We start from the raw sequence: 20,677 nt of genomic DNA, 5'->3' as shown, positions 1-20,677 counted from the left end.
AGGTGTGTCCTTTTAATCACCATTTGTAGGGACATGTTACTCAAGACTTTTCTTCTGGAAATGTAGTTGCTAGCCAAAGTGCTATGAAGTTAGTCTTCTTCCTTAGGAATTTTGGCTCTCAACCCTTTGTACCTCAGTTTTCCATTTCCCTAAAATGAAAGTTAGAGACTATTGCCTTGGGAACATCTATAGACCTTCTTAATATTTGAAGCTAAAAGCCAACTCAGAAAAATAAAAACTTCTCAGAAATTAAGACAAAAGTACTAATAAATGGATGTGGACACTTCATTTTAAGAAGAAATAATCCATTTACGCAGAAGAAGTTGGCAAGAGAGAAATACTTAAGTGCATTTCAGCTTTTAATGTCTGTGTAAATGTTCCTCTAAGGGAAGCTTTCTATCAACTGCAGAGTTAACGTTGCTCTAGCCTCTCAACTTAACAGCTTCTGGTTCTAGAAATAGAGCAATGAAGGGAGGAATGTGATGGAATTCGATTGCTTAGTTGAGAGAACTTTGTGCCCAGCAGTTTTGAAATGTTCTTATACCTATGCCTTTCCAAAAGCCCCACCTCCAGCTTTGTAGAAGCTTTAGTCACCTCTTCTTAAGCTAATTGCAGACTGGAAAACCCAGTTCCCATGTGAACTATGTAGAATATGGGGCCTAGTAATATATTCAGAGTCCTGGGGGCACTTGAGTCAGAAATGTTGACACAGTTAAAAAGCTGCCCAGGTGTAGCTTGATGATGTTCTGATGCTAGCGAAATGCAGGTGGCCCCCTGATCATCAGGTAGTATGATTTTGGGGAAGTAGGTTGCCAAATAAAACACAGGATGCATGTAATATTTGAGACGTGCAGTAAAAAAAATTATGTGTTGTTTATCTGAAATTCAAATTGAATGGGGCATTCTCTATTTTTATTTGTTAAACATGGCAGCACAGTGGGAAGGGTATCTCCATTGTCCTGTGTCCATCATTTAACCACTTCACTTTATGGCCTCACTTTATCTTTCCTTGAGGAGAGATCTACCTGAGGGCTCAGGGTCAGAGCACCAGGGTTGTCTGCAGAAGCTCCTTGCTTTGCTGCTGGCTGCAGCATGTCCCTAAGATTGGATCAAGCAAAGGGGGAGTTGCCTCTAAATCTTCATATTGGATTTTGATGAGTGCATCCTAAGGTTTCCCCTCCTCCATGAAAGAAAAAACTGTTCCCCAAGTAAGGGATGTTCTCCTTGTTCCTGTGACAGGTCTCTTATGTCATCTGGATGATGCGTGCATCAGCAATCCCTGCCACAAGGGGGCCCTGTGTGATACCAACCCTCTGAATGGGCAGTACATTTGCACCTGCCCCCAAGGCTACAAAGGAGCCGACTGTACAGAAGATGTGGATGAGTGTGCCATGGGTAAGTACACAGAACCTTTCCTGTTCCTCATGGTGTCTGTTGAGCTCAGCAAGCATTTAAGCTGAAGCACAAGTTACTCTATGAGTATATTTCACCCAAACCTCAGATCTCACCTGTTACATGCCCACTGTTTATAACTAACCTTTCAGTGTAACCCTATAGTCTGTTCTAGGAATTGAAATGTGTGGGAGGTCTGTACTTGATTCCTAATGTAGATCCCTACCTTAGTGACAGTTTAGGTATAAGAACAGCAGAGAGCCTCTAGAGTTGAGATTGCCCTAGTGTGTCTTTCCTTCCTTCCTTCCTTGTTTATTTATGTACTTACTTACTTTCTTATTGATTGGTTGACTGGAAGGAAACAGGGAATTGAGGATCAGATTATTAAAGGCCTGGCCCTAATGCTAGCAATCTGACCAGCTTCTGTAGTCCACATATGTGGAAACTCCATCAAGTGCTTTGATCCTGGTAATAGATGCTTGTGTTTTTCAGCCAATAGCAATCCTTGTGAGCATGCAGGAAAATGTGTGAACACAGATGGTGCCTTCCATTGTGAGTGTCTGAAGGGCTACGCAGGGCCTCGTTGTGAGATGGACATTAATGAGTGCCATTCAGACCCCTGCCAGAACGACGCCACCTGTTTGGATAAGATTGGAGGCTTCACGTGTCTGTGCATGCCAGGTACACGGGCTATGAGTGTGTGGGGCGTAGACAGGAGGCACAGCACTGTGCTTCTCTTAGGTGGGGCCCTCAGTAGAATGTGGCAATTCCATGAGCTCTGTCAGCATTTAATCTCCAATAACGACAGCGTTCCCAGCCAAGGAGACCCTTAAGGAGTGAGGCCATGTTAGAATTCTTAGAGCTGTGGAGACCAATTCCATTATGTCAAAACCTAGATTCATGTGAGAGAAAAATTCAGAAATGATTTTTTAAATGCCAGTAGTCTTTGATTTAATAAAGGATTTATCATAAAAATTCTTTAAATAACAAGCTTTCCTTATCCCCTGATGTATTGCAAATAGCATACCATTCCATTTATAGAAAGTAATTTTACCCAGAATTGTATAGGAACTTGCCGTTTATGCATAGAGAGATACACACGCTTTGTTGTATTCTGGAGCTCTTCTGCAGAGACCACTGCTTGAGTCTTCAGCACAGCTAAACCCAGCTTACAATGACGGCTGACTTTGGCTGCTTTGCCTGATTAGGGATGCTAGCTGCTCTAGCCTTGGGAGGCCCTCCTGACCTTGACTTGCACCCTGAGAGCAGCAGCATCTCTGATTCAGCTGGTCTTTAGGAACTTGAAGTGAGGATCCTATGGACCTGGCAGTGTCTTGGAAGCAAGGCCTGGACTGGTCAGAGAATGTGGTTCAGTCTTTGTTGACTTGCTAGGTCTTAGCAAGGTCTTTGGAGGTAACTCTTCTGCCTCTCCGCAGTGACATAGATACCCAGGGTGTTCCCCTGTCTGGCCGATGCTTACAGTGACAATTTCCCATCATGGCAGAGTCCCCTTTACCCTCTACAGAAATGTTCATGCTTACAGAGGGTGTAGGCATCTTTGCAAATTTCTGCTTTCTCAGCTAGAATATGCCTTTTCCTTTTCCTAAGCTACTTGTGTGGTCCATTTTGTTCAGGTTTCAAAGGTGTGCATTGTGAATTGGAGATAAATGAATGTCAGAGCAACCCTTGTGTGAACAATGGACAGTGTGTGGATAAAGTCAATCGCTTCCAGTGTCTGTGTCCGCCTGGTAAGTGCCCACCACCTGCCCCTGTTTTCTTTGAAAGCACAAAGCTGACTGACCACAGGGAAGGGAGGAGGGAGAGAATGTGTGTGGGCCGTACATGAGGAAGTCATTAAAGTGAGCGCTTCGGGATAGGAGTGTGTGTGTACAGAAATGGGGGATGTGTTTCAGCTAGTCTATCTTCCAAATCCTTTGTGGCCAGAAGTCCAAGTCTATTCTGAATGGCCCATGACCTCTCCGTCTGTGTGTATATTTCAGAAGGTTCATACCTCACGGAAGCCTTAATTCTTAGGCTATTCGGGATTTAATTTTTTTTCCATGGGTAATATTCTTGAAACCCTTCTGTGAGAGTATTATTTTTAGACATTTCACCCATGGGTACAGAAACAGACAGCACAAGTCAATTCTTCCCAAAGAATGCTGTGTCTCCTTCTGCTCCCTAGAGCTGTGGTTGAAGACTTGCTAAATTTCCCGCCATGGTCTTTGTAGCCTCTCTTATTGTTTCTTCAGAGAGAAGGTCCCAGTTCCTCTGAAGCTACACTCACTAGTTAGGGGGCTCTGCCTGTTACCACTCAGTCCCTACTTTAACTAGAAGTGAATTCTGTGCTGGGAAGAAGAGCTTCACCCAGTTACTGTTAATAGTAGTTCCACAATGGCTGACCACTAGTGTAAGCCCTGCCCACAACAACCCAGCGCTCCTTGGGCAGCATTCTCATCGTAGGGAAGACACGGGGTGATCCTGTGACCTGTGTCATCACTGTGCTCTCTTAAGGTTTCACTGGGCCGGTTTGCCAGATCGATATTGACGACTGTTCCAGCACGCCGTGTCTCAATGGGGCGAAGTGCATCGACCACCCGAATGGCTATGAGTGCCAGTGCGCCACCGGTAAGATCCTTCTCACTTCTTATTCCATCCGTCTGAACTGAACGGGAGACCGTCCACTTCTAGCTGCCCTGCCAGGCCAGGTGACTAACATGGGCTGCTCTGTGTTTAGAAAGCGCTTCTTCCAGCCTGTTTCTTGCTGCTCTCACTGTTTACTTCTACAACACCTGCTTCCTTCACCACAGTGGTGCCCTGGCCTGGACATTTCCATGTGGTGTCCCTGTCTTTCTGGGTTAGATTTTGGCAGTGGTGAGTTTCCAGCTGGCTTGACTTATACTCCTTTGGAAAAGGGAAGAAATCTAGTTGAAAGCTTTTTTTCACTGGGGCTTCTCCATGGGAGGCTTGTCTGTGTGTTTCTTGAGGCAAGTGATTGAACAAAGGCCCAGAAATCTGAGCACAACGGTGTGCAAGGGCAGAAGTTTTCTGCATAAACGATGACTCGTGCTGTTAAGAGTCAGGTGTGTATTTGAACAGGGGAGAGGGCTGTGTCTGGGAAAGTTTGGGTCCTCTTTCCTGACTTCTGCTACTAGAGTCAAAAAGAATTATTTACAAATAGTCTATATTTCTGATCCATGGCCACATTTCTAATTTGGGAGTGAATTTGAATAAGCCAAACACCCCTTAATTACATGTTTGCTTCTGCAAAGACCAATATTGTGTACAGAAGAATTAGAAATTATTAGAAAGGTGACTTCCCAGTTTTTTAAATCTATTTAAGAAAGAAAGAAGTTATGAATATAATTCAAGACATTTTTCTTACTTTAGAAAATGGATTTTTAAAGGATTTTAAGCATCATGTGCATGATTTTTTTCTGATCACAGAAAAACACACTGAGTAATAAAAATAAACATAGAGAATTACTATTTTGGTAGTCCTGGAACATTACCACTTATTAGGCCTACCCAGAGTAGGCCCTGTCAGATGAACCCCTTAGCTTCCTTCTCTTTTCTCAAACTCCTGTCTTTGGTTGGAGAAGTTTCAGGTTTTATCTTCCTCTGGCCAGATTATGCTCATGGAGAATGACTTTCACTGGGGAGAGTTTATAAACTCATGTTTAAAAGGGAGAGTCTTTTAAAAGGATTTAATGTTGAATAAAGGAACTTTTATTTGTCCTTTTCTTTTAAATGTCATAACTATTCATTTTATTTAACAAGTATTTATTAAAAACTTACTCATTTGGTGGAGCTCATGCTGAGCATGCACGAGGTACTTGGTTCGATTCCCAGTACCTCCATTTGAAAAAGAAAGAAAGAAAAAAACCAAAATGAAAAACTTACTATATATGCATAGACCCCTGGGAGGATGAGAGGAAAAAAGAAAAGTTCTCCTTCCTCTCAGGTTAGAATTTAGAAGATAAGGTACATGAAACCATTACTGTAGTACCTGTATATACAGTTGGGCTTGGGAGGAAAGGAATATAGAAGTTAATATATAAAGGAAAAGTACTGTGAGCGATTCCTCACTGAAGCCCGACATGAAATGAAGGTACAGTGAAAGCGACTCTGCAATGAAATTATTGATTGTTTAGAAAAAGCTACTTGAATTCTACAAATGTGACTTGAAAAGCTTTATTTTCAGCGAGACTCTAAGCTTGCCTTATAAATCAATGCAGATAGTCAGTTTCGACTGCTCCTTGCCTGCAGTATGAGTTATTTAAGACATGGGATGTGTAGGACAAGTGGATGCAGCTACGTTTATGTTCCGGTGTGGAGTGTCTGCCTTGCTTCTTAAGCCTCTTCGGTAAAATTCCTTCCAAGGATTCACCGGTATGTTGTGTGAGGAGAACATCGACAACTGTGACCCTGATCCTTGCCACCACGGCCAGTGTCAGGACGGGATTGATTCCTACACCTGCATCTGCAATCCGGGGTACATGGGCGCCATCTGCAGTGACCAGATCGATGAGTGTTACAGCAGCCCTTGCTTGAATGAGGGTCGCTGTATCGACCTGGTGAATGGCTATCAGTGCAACTGCCAGCCAGGCACGTCAGGTGAGGCCACTCTGTCTGTGTTTCCTTCGAAGTCTCCACTGTTTCTCAGAAACAACTTCCACAGATGTCTCAGACCTTCCTGGCATATGCTTAGATACCTAAAAAACAGTCTTGATTCTGAGAAGCATAGCCAAAGCCACAGGCAGAAATGTCTCAGAAGCAGATGCTTTAGCCAGTAGAGGGATTAGAGACAAGAGCTTTACAGAGCTGACAGTCTTGTGTATGTGTTCTTCATTAAAAGGAGGAGCCTCACTTCAAAAAAAAATTGAAGTTATTATTTAAAGTTGAAAACTCTCTTGCTTTGGGGGCTTGATTTGAGTGTCTTTTTGTTTTTTTTCTTTAACCTCGACCTTACTCAGGTTAATGAAATTGGTCCTTTTTCCCTCCCTCCCTCCTGTTCTTCCAATAGTTTTTCCTCTCTTTCAGAGTCAAGTCTTATCTTTAATATGACACTTTTCTTCTGCCATTTGTCTCTGGTAGGCCTTGGGCATTTGAGGGATTCTGAGGGAGAGGAGAGACTGCAATACGTCCCAGTCACCGTAAATTTGAATGCAGAGCTGCCGTTTCTCATCTTAAGTTCACTGCTGTTTCCTGCCTCCAGTTGAATGACTGTGTGTTAGTCGTGAGGGCATGCTGCTCCTTGCTGGGGAAGTGTTGAGTGGTTTTCTCAGGCAGCAGCATTTCACAGCTTTCAGTGAATTCTGTTTTACTTACTTGAGGAATAATTATGGTCACAACTGTGGTTAATGGACAGAGAAGTTCTGTGTCTCAGATCAAAGGAAAATGTATTAGTGGAAGATTAACTAGTGTGTGCCTCTGTTAGAAGGGACCCTGCCAATACAAGGAGTGATTTATTGAAAACTCAGTCTCTGTTTAAGGAAAATGGCCTATGTAGGGGGCAAAGGTGGGGGAGGTGGTTAGCTGCCCTCATTTTATTTTGTTATTTCCAAATCCATTTCTTCAAACTTGTCAAAGGCCCTGGTCTTCATCCAGGACCTCGTACATGCCAAGTTTGAAAACAAAGTCCTTTTTGAGTTGCTCAAGCATACGAAAAACATCCCATGCCTTCCCGATTGAAAATGCCTTCCCCCTCCCCACGTTTAGATAACTCAGTAAAAGGGCTGAATAGATCTTTGTGAAACCTTCCAAAAGCAATTTGCTTCCGGGCTGGTCCCCAGACATGAGAAATTGCAGTACGAAAAGAAATTTGAGAGATTTACAAGCAATTGAATGGATGCCTTTAGAATGGTGGGGCTGTTTTAGGCTTTGCTATCGTTTCCATTACAACAGAAGTACTGGAAGACTGGGTGAGTGGTGGGCTGGCAAGCACCTTGTTTTCTCTAGGATTATATCATTGTGCCAGGCTGGATCAGGTGTGTTCCCTGGGGAGGACGGAGAAGGCAAGGTGTAAGTAGCTGTCGGTGAGAAAGGTAAGCAGGAAATATCAGCAGTGTGCAGGCAGCATAGAGGGAGGGTCCAGGTTCTCTGAGAAAACGGCCAGATCCATTCCTGTAGCGGTTGGAGAATTAAAGCAAAGAGATGTAGGCAGCACAAAGAAATCTTGGTCTGTAATAGGTGGAGAAAGACCTGGTTTGTACTAGGAGCCTGGGTGAAAGGATTCATTCAGTTAGTCATTATGAATAGACCTTGAGTTCTAGTGTAAGAATCCACAGCCCATTCATAGTATGGTCTGAGTTGTTGGGCGAGGGTTTGGATGAGTGTGTGGACAGAAGGGATGCTTTACAATGTGCTGATTATAATTGTGGTTTCTCACTCACCGAGTACTTAACGTGAGATGTACTACCCAGGGTCACTTCTGATGCCTTCTTTCACCTGTGGTTTTATGATAGGAAAGTAAGCTTTTGGGGGTTTCAAGTCACAGAAACCACCTTGAATAGCTAAAGGAATCATCAACAAACAAGCAAACAACAGTGACAAAACAGGCAAGCAGAAAGAATTTTGCAAAAGCACACAGAAGCATCTTACAGATTCCCAGTGAGAACTGGACAGTGAGGCTTTGGGGGAGATTTGCAGGGCCACACGCAGACCGTAGGTCACCCAGTTCATGTTCTAGCGTTCCAGTGAGACAATCTCATTGGCCCAGCTTGAGCTGGGTGTCTTTTCCTGCTAGGATAAAATGTGGGTTTTGGGGGCAGAGTCACTTTGGACTGCCATGATTTCCTGGGGCCTGCCCTGGTCCACTGTGAGTAAATAGAGGATGTCAGTCGAGGGCAGACACACCTCCTAAAGGTATCCCCTCATAATCAAGGAATGTAGAAGCCCTTGCCTCTTTTGTGGTTGGAGAGGCCATATAGCCTCATTAATCACAGAATGCCAGTGTAGTGTGGTGGAGAGTACAGAATCCGGAAAGCTAGTTTCCCATCCCAGCTGTGCTGATGTAATTGTGCAAGTCCATGATAAAATGGGTGTAGCACAGCTTGATTTGACGGGGGAGTGGGAAGAATAAAATTACATAAAATGGGAGACAGAGTGCTTTTCTCATTAATGGCTCAATAAAATTTTAACAGAATAATAATTATTAAAAATATTAATGTAAAGTGTGAGTGAATAAAAATTATGGCATTTTGTCATGGAAGTTTTGTTTGTTTATATCCTAATGACCAGGCTTTATTTTTAGGCTTTTTAAGCTACCAAGGTATTCTTCTGTGGTACCAAAAATGTATCACTAAATTCATGTTAAATAGTGAGATATCCTGGTATGTTCAGAATGGTAACAGTAATGATTGGTGTATTCCTACTATTTAGTTACCCATATCTACAATTGAACCTTCCTTACCATAGCCAAACTCTACCGTTCATCTGGGGAATAGACCAGGAGGAAGGCTGCATTCCCCAAGAGGAAGTTATCCGACTGTTTAAGATTCATCCTGAACTTTAACCCATAATAGTGATAGTATCAAGCTTATAGTGGTGGGTGCAAGTTCCAAAATTCTAATTTTCATATGAAAGCTTAGATTTTATCTTTGAAACACAATACTGTCATAGTTGTTTCCCTTGAAGTGGCAGGTTTATTTCTTTCACTTAGTATTTGATAAATATTTAGGTCTGAATAGCCCTGGTTTGTCTGTCAGCTGTTCTTTCAATTAAAATGGAATTCTATGAGAAAAGCAACTGTTTCAGTTTAAAACTCAATCACACAACTTTTCCTGGAGACAACTCTGTACTTCGGCGTGCCAAGGAATTGCTTTATGTGTCTTTCCCATTGCATCATGCAGAATGGTAGAGGTATACTCAAGGGTCAAGGCACAATCAAATTATAAAGTTAATAATTTTGACTACTTCTCCAAAGTCATTCTTAAGTGAAGCTATCTTTTTGTTAAGTATTGTTTTAAGTATGAGTGCATAGAGGTAAAAAACAAAAAGACCACTGGTACAATTAAGAGCCACTGACTTAATTCCTGCTAAGATGACAGCAGTTTTGTCCCTGTTGCTTTTGCACCATTAGTGCAAATGCCAACACAATGAAAAGGACAAGAAGTGGCTTAATATGATTAATATAATCATTTTGACCCCCTGATCCCACGGACAGAGTCTGGAGGACTGCACTTTGAGAACTGCTACTTCCCTGTACTCAGGGCTGGCTGGATACTCTTTAGATTTCTTAACACCTAGCATCACAAGGAGAGATCACTGCTATTTCTGTGCTGATATTGCGTGGTTTCTCTTTGCATTCATCTTTGCAGGTGTTAACTGTGAAATCAACTTTGATGACTGTGCAAGTAACCCCTGTGTGCATGGAGTCTGTATGGACGGCATTAATCGTTATAGCTGCGTCTGCTCACCAGGATTCACAGGTAATGCTCCTTTTGTTGGGTGGCTCCTCCTTGAGCCCCATCAAAACTTTAGGAAAAAGGCGTCTAGAAGGGAATTACTTTTCAAATATTTCATATTTCTTTGTCTCTTGGAAAGTTAGAAATTTGTTTCTGTGCTTCTCTGGCCCAGTTTTCTACTTACAAGCCTTCCCTAAACTGTAACATGAAACTTTTCATTAGTTAGGATTTTTAGACCATGTGTTCATAGGTACCTGAAAAGAGTTTCTATTCAGACCATGAGTTTCTGTCGCTGTGCTTGAGCTATACGGCTTCCAAAGCCCCCTTTATTTTTCTACACTTAGTAGTGAATGCCTTCTGTAAAGCCATAGCCTAGGAAAATTCTATGAAAACACCAAATGCTTTTTTCTGAGTACTTTCTCCATGGAACATTATTGAGTGAGGCCAAAACTTGGGAGGACCAACCTAATTTGGCTAGCACAAGTGAGACTTTTTTTCCTTTGCAGGAGGAAGAAAATAAGTAGCTAAAATAAAATTGGTTATAATTCTTCTTAAAGTATAAGCTGCTAGAACATTTACACACTGCAAACATGTGCATACACAAACTCACACACATCTTCTCTCTTATCTCTTTTGTTGCTACGAAGATTGCCTTTATCTCTTATCCTCCTCATCAAAAAGGGCTAGAGTCTACTGAGGAAATCTGAAGCCTCTTACTGACACACCTGCTTGTTAATGGCACCGTCAGAAAGCATATGTGTGCCTGTCCCATTCTTTCAGTGCCACATACTAGCGGGCACTTACATAATGACGCTACCATTTTAAACCATGTGGTCATTTGCAATCAATGTGATAAAATTCCCACAGAATTTTTTAAATTATGATGTCAAAAGGCCATTGGAGACAAGTGAAGAGAATGTGTGCCTCTTGCTGGCTGGTAACTTACCTTCCTCTATATTTCACAATCCTTTCAACTGCTTGGTGTGAATTTGGACACCAGAGAGGACTGTTTGTGGCCCACAGGGACCACGGTAATCTCTGTTCAAGGGAAGATCACTCGGAAGATGGGTATGATGAAAGCTCTTACATCAAGTGCCCAGCACCGCTGGTGGTAGCCAGGCGTACTTTTGTCCTCAGACTTGTTACTCCAAGCTTACATGACAGCTGACTGAATACACAAAACTTCCTGCTGGATAGGATGATATAGATTCATTTCTATTAAACAGATAATAAGAAGAGAATGGCTACCATTTACTAAGGCCTCATTTTGAGCTGGGCATTAAAGTGCCGAATCTCATTTAATTGTCACTGCTATTATTATTCCCACGGTATTGATGAGAAACCCAGCGTTTAGAGAGGGTAAGTAGCAGTACCAGTGCACTATGGCCAGGATTCCACCCCAGGCGGTCCTATTCTGGAGTCCACACTCCCACTTCACTGAGCAGCCTAAGTGGGTGCCTATTGTCGTTTCTTTTTAGATACATAAGCCTTAGACTGGACTTACATTTTTTGGAAATGTCAGTGAATCATATGCTCTCTCTTTTTAACATTTAGCAAATCAGGAAGGTCAAAGAGGGAGGACATAGGCTAAAAATATTCTAAAATAAACTTAAGGTGTAGCACGAAACTACATAACCAAGAAATGGAATGTTTTGGTTACTGGGTGGTACTCTGTTCTTGGAACTGTTTTCCATGTTTTTTCTTCTTGTTTTTTTAAATCAGTTGCTGAAAATACCAGCTGTGGTATATACTCATGACCTGCAAATATGAGGTGTTTTAGTCTTGCCTTTGTTTTATTTTAATACTTTTTTTTTTTTTTTACAATTTTAATAACAGCTTTAAGAGAGTTTTTTTTTTTTTTTTTAAGACTAAATTCTCTGTTCTCTGCAGACCTCTTTATACCTACTGATTGAGTGGGAAAAGTAAGAAATCATGTGTTTTACAAACTACTTTTCAGTTTCACCTTCATGTCCATTATTTTGCTGACTTCTCATACTAGTCCATAGAAGTAGATAGGTTGGATATGAAACCAGAAACACAGGTAGCCAAAACTAAAGTAAACCAGTGGGACTACATTAAACTTCTGCACAGCAAAGGAAACAATAAGTTGAAAAGACAACCTGCAGAGTGGGAGAAAATATTTGCAAACAATGTATCTGATAAGGGGTTAATATACAAAATATATAAAGAACACATACAACTCAATAGCAAAGAAGCAAATAATCAAATTAAAAATTGGACAAAGGACAAGAAAAAATTTTATAACTATATATGGTGATGGGTGTTAACTAGACTTATTGTGGTGATCATTTTTCAATATATGCAAATACCAAATCATTATGTTGCACACCTGAAACTAATAAGTTATATGTCAGTTATACCTCAATGAAAAATGGAAACACATTTAGGCAATAGTAGCTAAACTCAATTTTAGAAAATATTATTGGAAAATTCCCAGTAATTTCCAGGTAGAGGATACAAGAAGTGTTTAATTCTCAGAGCTTCATGACTTAACTACAGACTGATTGTATTTTTAAGTTGTAAATCATTATGTGTATTTCAAAATCTAGTATCATCTGAAACACCATGAAGTTTTGAAAGCTTTACAGCCTACCAAACCCTAGTGATTCTCAAATAGCATTGGAAAGGCTAATCATGAGTGGCTACCAATATAGCAAGGCCTCATCAAAATGTCATTACACAACTATATCAAATTACAAAAATACAATAAAAAATAGTTAAGAGTTTTAAAATCTCATCATCTCTTACAATATTTTCTAATCAGGAGTAAGGTATATAAATGTTTATAAGTTATAAATTTATACATGTTGAGCACGCAATTGCTTTTGGTCTTCATCAAGCCAATAATGGCACATCCTGAACAGGCACACTGCTAAGCACAAGGAGGAGTGAGGAGCATTGCATTGTGGCAAAGGCGGTAGAAAATGAGTCTATGCCTTTAAAAAGATTTAAAGTATGATCAGGAACTCAGACTGCATGCATAAGAAAATGACTAAAGACTAGGAAAGAAAGTTTTAAACAAGGTACATACAGTCAAAAAAATGCATAAATGACGAAGGACAAATAAATGTTTAGAATCAGGAGAAAAAAATGAGCAAAGGACTGCTTTTTACCAAAGAAGACGTACAGATGTCCAACAGGTACATGAAAAGATGCTGAACATCACTAATCATCAGGGAAATGAAAATCAAAACCACAATGCGATACCCCCTCTCACCTGATAGAATGGCTTTTATCAAAAAGATAGGTGATAACAAGTGTTGGCAAGGAGATGGAGAAAGTGGAACTCTTATACACAGTTGATGGGAATGTAAATTGGTACAGTTGTTATGGAAAAACAGTATGGCAGTTCCCCCAAAATTAAAAGTTGAACTACCATATGATCCAAGAATCCCACTCTTGAGTATGTATCTGAAGGAACTGACATCAGTATTTTAGAAGATATATCTGCACACCCATGTTCACTGCAGCATTATTTACAATAGTCAAGATATGGAAACAACCTAAGTGTCCATCAACAGATGAATGGATGTATATATTACATATATATGTGTTGTATATATACAATGGGATATTATTCAGTTGTGAGAAAGAAGGAAATCTTGCCATTTGTGACAACATGGATGAAACTTGGACATTATATTAAGTGAGATAAGTCAGACAGAGGAAGACAAATACTATATATCATTTATATGCAGAATATAAAAAAGCTGAACTCATAAAAACAAAGTAGAATGGTGTTTAGCAGGAGCTGGGCTAGGGGATGTGGGGGGAGATTGGAGAGATATTGTTTAAGAGTATAAATTTGCAACTGATAGATAAATAAGTTCTGGATATATAATGAATAGCATAGTGACTATATTCAACAATACTGTACCGTAAACTTCAAAATTGTTAAGAGAGTGGACCTTAATTGTTCTCACCACAAAAAGAAATGATAATTATGTGACGTGATAGAGGTATTAGCTAACTCTGTGCTGGTAATTGTATTGCAATATATAAAATATATCAAACCAGCGTGTTACCTTAAACTTATACAATGTGTATGTCAATTATGTCTCAGTTTAAAAATTAACAAAACAGAAAATTAGATAGGGACGTTGTCTTATCCTTATTTAACAAATAAGGCGACTGAAAGATCGAGCTTGATGTGTCCATGGTCTTAGCTAGTGAGCAGCACCACAAGGACCGTGAGTTCCCAGAAGGCAGGGACCTCCCTAATGATCTTTCTAGCCAGCATCTGAAACAGTCTAGCATAGAGGAAACCTCAGTAAATGTTGCTAAATGAGTGACCAGAGCTCACTTAGGGAATTTCTGACATCCAACACTAGACTCTTGAGTCTAAACTTTATCATGCTTTCATTCATAAATACTAATTTGTTGAGCACCTACCTACAAGATAAGAAACATTGGTTAACTTCTCATTCAGTAGTTACTAAGCCCAGCGAGGTGCATAGCCTTGTGCTGGGTGTTTCAGATGCTGAGTGGAAACCCCTTGGGGCAGGACCTTGCTAGCGAAGCAGCTGTCAGTCCACCAGGTAGACTGCACAAAGGTGGCTTCAAAGTTGACTCTGCAAAGAGCCTTAATGGCAAGTGAAGAAAATGTGAGAGGAGTGGCTTCTGAGAAGTTTCTTCCCAAAAAAAGACAGAAAAAGAAGGCCTTTCACTCTCATTCTCCACTGGATTGCAGGCTGAGGAGGGCCCTGCAGTTGAAGAGTTCTGGCTCCTATCTCAGTGCCAGGGGCAAGCATCTAAAAAAAAAACAGAGGTTGAGGCCAAAGAAACAGTATTTTAAAATAAGTTATTAATACAATACTCAAGAAGAAAACAGCAGCTACTACTAGATTATGGGTTTTTACCACAAGAACCACCAATAATGGTTTAGAGAGCAGTGGAGGGTGAAAAAAATGTTAATACCCATACTTTAAAGGGGTGTGTATCTATTTCATTTGGAATTTCCTGTTCTAAATGCAGGGTTACTCTTTCTTAAATAAAAATGCATGTTTTTATCTGAATCAGAAAATTGTATTCTTTGAAATTTGTAAATTCCTTCATAGCAGCTGCTTGTTGCCACTCATTTACAGAATTATGGGTTATTTTAAAATTTTATATCATTGGAATATATAGCTAAATCTCATTTATTCAGAATTTAACAAAGCAAAACTCTTATGAAACTACACACTTTATTCCACATAAAGCAATAAAGGTGAAGGTTATAGCAGACATCTTTTCAAAGTGCAGTCTTGGGTATGTGTTACAGGAGGGATGTGGTCACTTCAGTTTCATATATTCTGAACATTTATGTTATTACATTATGATAAACTACTAATAAATGTCTAATCAGAGTTTCTTAAAATGTATTTGAATCACCTACATTATTTAAAATGTAGTTTTGGGGGCCTAAGGATCTCTGTTTAAAACAAGTACTATAAGTGACACTTTTTTTGCCTATTAAAGTTTGAGAACCACTGGTCCAGATTGAGAGACCCTGAATTGTTTTCTCAATGATCAGAGAACAATAAAATTATGCTTTAGAATACTTCTTCCTGAGTCAGAAAACGGGTTAATACAGCTCTAAAAAATGAAAGCAAAATGGCTTTTCTATTTAACCAATTTCATCATTAAATTAATAGTTCTGCCACTAGGCATTCCAGTTAATGGAGATTTACCACGTGTAAATATAAGAGGTTGAGAAAATGAATGCAGTAAACCGGATGAAAGTGATGGTAAGAAGAGCTTCTCTGAGGGTGCTGAGAACAGCTTCGAGAGGAGTGGCCAACTTTGGAAACATGTGATGTTCCCTTTTTGAATCCTTAGAAAGCTTCCCCCTTTCTAAGTGGAGTGAGGAAGAAATGCATGTCAGAACCCTACAACCTGTTCCACTGTTTTGTCAACTTTGTTTCATTATCAAAAGACAGTCCCCTTTGCTCCTTCCTTGCATCTGTGCTAGTGGATGTCTTATTCCTTAACTCTTGACATTTGATGCCCAAGGCATCTTATAGTCTATGCAGATGAAGGTATCAACACACTAGATCTCGTAGTTCTGTGTCTATTCATTTTGGATTCAACAAAAACTGTCCGCCTTCCCCACAGGGCAGAGATGCAACATTGACATTGATGAGTGTGCCTCCAATCCCTGTCGCAAGGGTGCAACGTGCATCAATGATGTGAATGGTTTCCGCTGTCTTTGCCCCGAGGGGCCCCATCATCCCAGCTGCTACTCACAAGTGAACGAGTGCCTGAGCAATCCCTGCGTCCACGGAAACTGCACTGGGGGCCTCAGTGGGTGAGTAGCTGTCATGTATTAACAATTTCTTACTGACCTTTGTTAAGCCCCTTGGGTTTTAGCTCAGGACCTGAGCTGAGGCTTTGAAGATTTTGATAGTCTGCATCCTAGTCTTCCAAATTCACTTCTTCCCCACCTTCCATGAAAACAAGGAGGAATGTCTCATTCCTCATGTGGGTAGTCAGCACATGAGAGGTGTCCAGGGTTATTTTTTGAGTCTTTGACAACCTTGCTTTTAGTACTTACCGCAAGTTTGAGTTCTAAGGGATGTTCTATTTGTTTCCCCCTACTCTGCTTATAAAAAACCCAGCTCTGTTCTATCATAGTACCAGTGGGTGCCACTGAAGTAGAGCTGGTCTCTGCTAACCTTAGACATGGCCCTGATTAAATATGTTCACAGTTTGCAAGCCCCTGAGAGTTGTGCGTTGTGTTGGTAAGTAATTTTCTAGAATCACAGAGTGTGATGTTAGGTCCTCTGAAATAGTCCTGTACTCTTGATATGCTTGGACAGTGCATTTGCCACGTTTATAACAAGTAAAAGAATGAAAAGTGTATTTAGAGACAAATAGGAAATCAAGTTATTTCTAAGATGAATTACCTCAGTGTTCCTGTGTCAGAGTATAGCAGCCTTCAAAGCATCCCAACCCACTTACTTTCTTTTAAAGGATCTCCAGACAAGGAGGCTCTTCTCTCTTGATATCACATTCTAAGCACTAATGGTGTTCAGATTGTGAATAACGTGCGTGTACCTCAAATACCTTCATTTTTGTTCCTTTTCCTGCCCAGTACCCTAGGTGCTGTCTAGGGCAGGGTTTCAGGTCAGAACAAAGTGTGTCTCGGAAGTTAGACATCCCAGGAGCTCTTCAGAGTGGCTTAGAGTCTCTGATACTAACTTACTTCCTGGGTGTCTGTTTTGCAGCAGAAGCAGATGATCCTAAACTTTGCTTTACTTTTATTTTATATAGAAGAGAAGAAGTTGAGGACTTACCCATGTTAACATGTCTCTCAGATCATCCTGATATGTTGTACCGACCACTGTTTACATATGAAATTTCACTATACTCAGTTAATTTCTCTGGCATCTTTGTAGGCCAGGAAGGTGTGTTTACTGAATACTCCAGATGGGCCCACATGATTCACATGGTGACCCAAGGCTAGGTCCATAGAGAAGCAGAAACGAGATTACATTAGCTTACACAAGAGGTCCTCTGTCCCTCGTTTCTTCACCAAGTCCCATATTTCAACCATGACTCAACAGTACATTCATTCCCTGCAGTAAAGAATTCTATCTTCTTTCAGGTACAAGTGCCTCTGTGATGCAGGCTGGGTTGGCATCAACTGTGAAGTGGACAAAAATGAATGCCTTTCTAATCCATGCCAGAACGGAGGAACTTGTGACAATCTGGTGAATGGATACAAGTGCACTTGCAAGAAGGGCTTTAAAGGTGAAAGCAAAGTGCTTGTATTTCTCTCCCTTCTCTGCCTTTTTGTTGGTGCATATGGCTTGACTCACTTCTTTCTTTCTCTTTTTTTCCTGTTCATTCATATAGCAAATGTCAGTTGAGCACTTAATATTTAGAAGGCACTTGGTAACTAAAAACATGAATAGATTTAGACATAGATTCTACTTTCAGACTAGCAGAGAGGTGAGCTACTGAAACAGGACTATTCAAGGTGAGCAGCTAGGACGCCATTTACACAGCTTCGGACAGGTGTTCGAATTGTAAGCTTCTTGGTGTAGGCTTGATTCTATCATAATACAAGAGAGATATTGGGAGCAGGATGAAAATACTGTTTTACTATAATTGTAGCAATGATATTGTGGAAGAATCCATGTGTTCAAAGCCCTTCCAACAAATTCTCTTACACACTGAGATGTTCTTAGATACACAGCCACCTGTGGCCTTCTGAAAAAGTGCATAATAGTGGGTATTGTGTAAAATCCTTTTTTGAGTTGTCACTGTTGTATTTCTCCCATCATTTTTTTTTTCTTAGAAGCTCAAGAGAGAGAAATCTGTGGGTAAACCATTTATATTTGTACTCCTCTGTCTACTTAGTCACTGATTCCCCCCCTCAAAAATTGTGCCAGACCACTGTGATACATGAATATGATTGCAAGTCACTTTATTTGATTACTTGAAAATTTTCTGAGACTGTACTTTAGTTATTAATTTTCTGATATTCAGATATATGACATCTGCAAAGAAACTTACAGATTTAAAAGCACTTTATTTCCTTGTCTCATTGAGACTTGCTGATCAATGAACAAAATCAAAATCAAAATGTAAAATCCAAAGTTGTATGGCTGTTGAGTAGCAGCGTGCGGTTTGCACCCAGACCTCTGTGCTCTCAGACCACCATTTTCTTTCTTGTAGGACTACAGCTTCTCAATTTTAAGGCTGTCTGCCAGACCCTTTTGAAGATGTAGCTAACAGGAAGTTTCGCTGTTTTTGTTTTTCCTTCTTTTCTGTCTACAGGCTATAACTGTCAAGTGAATATTGATGAATGTGCCTCAAATCCATGTCTGAACCAAGGGACCTGCTTTGATGACATAAGTGGATATACTTGCCACTGTGTGCTGCCGTACACAGGTGAGTCCTGCAGGTGCAGGGACCAGAGGGGATGCTCGGTCCTACCTTGTCATTCCAAACCTCGGAGTCTCAGAGACGGGCTCCATGGGGCAGTGACGCTGCTCTGAGGAGTCACTCCCTGGTCACCCTTCTTGCCCTCACTGACCGAGTCTTGAGCTCTGAGAAGACACTCGGGCCTCTCTAGAGGAAAGTGGTGAAGAAATTCTTTTGCCTTATTTACTCTTTAGGGTTTGAAATTTTTGAAAAATCATATGTGGCTGGAGTTGATGCAGAGCCGATGGTTTAGTCCATTATTTGAATAGACCCAGTGTTTCCGGGGCCTGTGCTCTTAGTCTTAGTTTCACTAACACAACAACTGCCACTTACTGGTAATTTACTGTGTGCCAGACTCTTTGGATTATTTCAACCTAGTGCTCACAGTAATTTGACAAAATAGACATTTCTAGCACCATTTTACACACCAGGAAGCTGAGGCTAGGAGAGGTTACTTGCTGAAGGTAAGTGGTAAGTGGTAGGTAAGTGGTAGAGCTAGGATTTGCCCCAAAGCTTGTCCTCTTAACTGTCATCCTGCTCCTCACATTCACTGCCACTACGTCCCATTCAGAGAGGTGCTGCCCCTTGGATGGCGATCACACACACACAGAACGTGGGTGTGACTTCATCTCACATCAGGTGTTCTTTGTTTCAGGTGGTATTGTAGGAGTGTGCTTGGACACTTCTGTGTATTCTCCTGCCTCACTACTGCCACCTTGTGATTGGTTGTATTTGTGTGGCTTGTTAACCTCCTCGGCATCCATTGTCTTCATCTGTGGGGAACAAAACAGAAACGTGGACAATGACTTTGCATGTTTCTCCAGTGCACAGCGTGCGGGCAGGAGCATGGCTCCCCTGGAGTCTCGGGCTGTCTATAGTAGCTGTGGCTGGTGACTCTAGGCTGTTTAGAGTAGCAGAGTGGCCAGAGCATGACTGTTACCTGAAAGGCTTGACACTACGTTGTTACCTTTGCTACCTCTTTAAAAGTAATGTTCATGAAGGGAAACTGCATTTAGCCAGCCTGGTTGATAAAATCAAAGTTATTGCAGATCCCTAGCTATGCCCAGACGGACAGTCTAAATAATGTCATTCCATAATGTTAGTGCTGGTCACATTTGTTGGTACTGAGAAGATCATCTCACAACCATAGGGCCTGGGAATTGATGGCTGCAGGGAGATGTAAGCAGGTGTCCCTATGCTCCGGCCCTTCATAGGCTCACCTGAGTGTGACTAAGGAGCACAGCTCATCTTGCTTTTCAGACACTGTAAGAATATTTGACTAGAGGTTGGCTCTTGGTTTTTCTTCATTATAGGATCTTAATAAAAGAATTTACTGCATGTGAATTTTGAGAAATTATACTAGACTAAAAACCTATACAGATTAAAATTTCAGTGCTGAGTGTAGCTAAGGGTTCGAAGTGTCATTGAGTTTGGCCAGCATGAAGGGAACTAAGCAACTTTGCTTTCCCTTGTGAGCCGCTGTTCTGACCAGGCACATTAAAAACTGGTTGGGAGGGGGAGGATATAGCTCAAGTGGTAGAGTGCATGCTTAGCATACATGAGATCCTGGGTTCAATCCCCAGTACCTCCTTTAAGAGTAAATAAATAAATAAGCCTAATTACCTTCCCCTACCAAAAAACTGGTTGGGGATATTGGTGAAAATTTGTGGTAATATTTTTTTCTTTATGAATACAAAATTTTAGAATAAAACTTTAAGTTGAGCTAGTTGTAACTTGACTTTATTTTTATTAAAGTATAATCGATTTAGAACATAACATTAGTTTTAGGTGTGCAAAATAGTGATACAATATATTTATAGATTAGACCCTATTTAAAGTTATTAGAAAATAATGGCTATAGTCCTTGTGCTGTACATTATATCCTTGTAGCTTAGGTATTTTATACATAGTGGTTTGTATCTCTTAATCCTGTGCCCTGTCTTGCC

General features: G+C 40.7%; 1 protein-coding gene across 1 annotated transcript in view; it reads left to right on the top strand.

The window, feature by feature from the left end:
- The window catches only part of NOTCH2 (notch receptor 2), a 153,513-nt gene that overhangs the window by 102,977 nt on the left and 29,859 nt on the right, over positions 1 to 20,677 (top strand). Inside the window, exons 7-15 of the mRNA XM_010967928.3 lie at positions 1,240 to 1,395; positions 1,885 to 2,073; positions 3,027 to 3,140; positions 3,907 to 4,020; positions 5,776 to 6,009; positions 9,714 to 9,824; positions 15,915 to 16,107; positions 17,407 to 17,552; positions 18,585 to 18,698. Of these exons, the coding sequence (XP_010966230.1) occupies positions 1,240 to 1,395; positions 1,885 to 2,073; positions 3,027 to 3,140; positions 3,907 to 4,020; positions 5,776 to 6,009; positions 9,714 to 9,824; positions 15,915 to 16,107; positions 17,407 to 17,552; positions 18,585 to 18,698 (1,371 nt within the window). The remainder of the gene's footprint in view (positions 1 to 1,239; positions 1,396 to 1,884; positions 2,074 to 3,026; positions 3,141 to 3,906; positions 4,021 to 5,775; positions 6,010 to 9,713; positions 9,825 to 15,914; positions 16,108 to 17,406; positions 17,553 to 18,584; positions 18,699 to 20,677) is intronic.

The sequence above is a fragment of the Camelus bactrianus genome, chromosome 9 (assembly GCF_048773025.1).
Source record: "Camelus bactrianus isolate YW-2024 breed Bactrian camel chromosome 9, ASM4877302v1, whole genome shotgun sequence".
Taxonomy (NCBI): Eukaryota; Metazoa; Chordata; class Mammalia; order Artiodactyla; family Camelidae; genus Camelus; species Camelus bactrianus.
The sequence above is the reverse complement of the archived record's forward strand: the minus strand, read 5'-3'. Positions and strand labels throughout refer to the sequence as shown.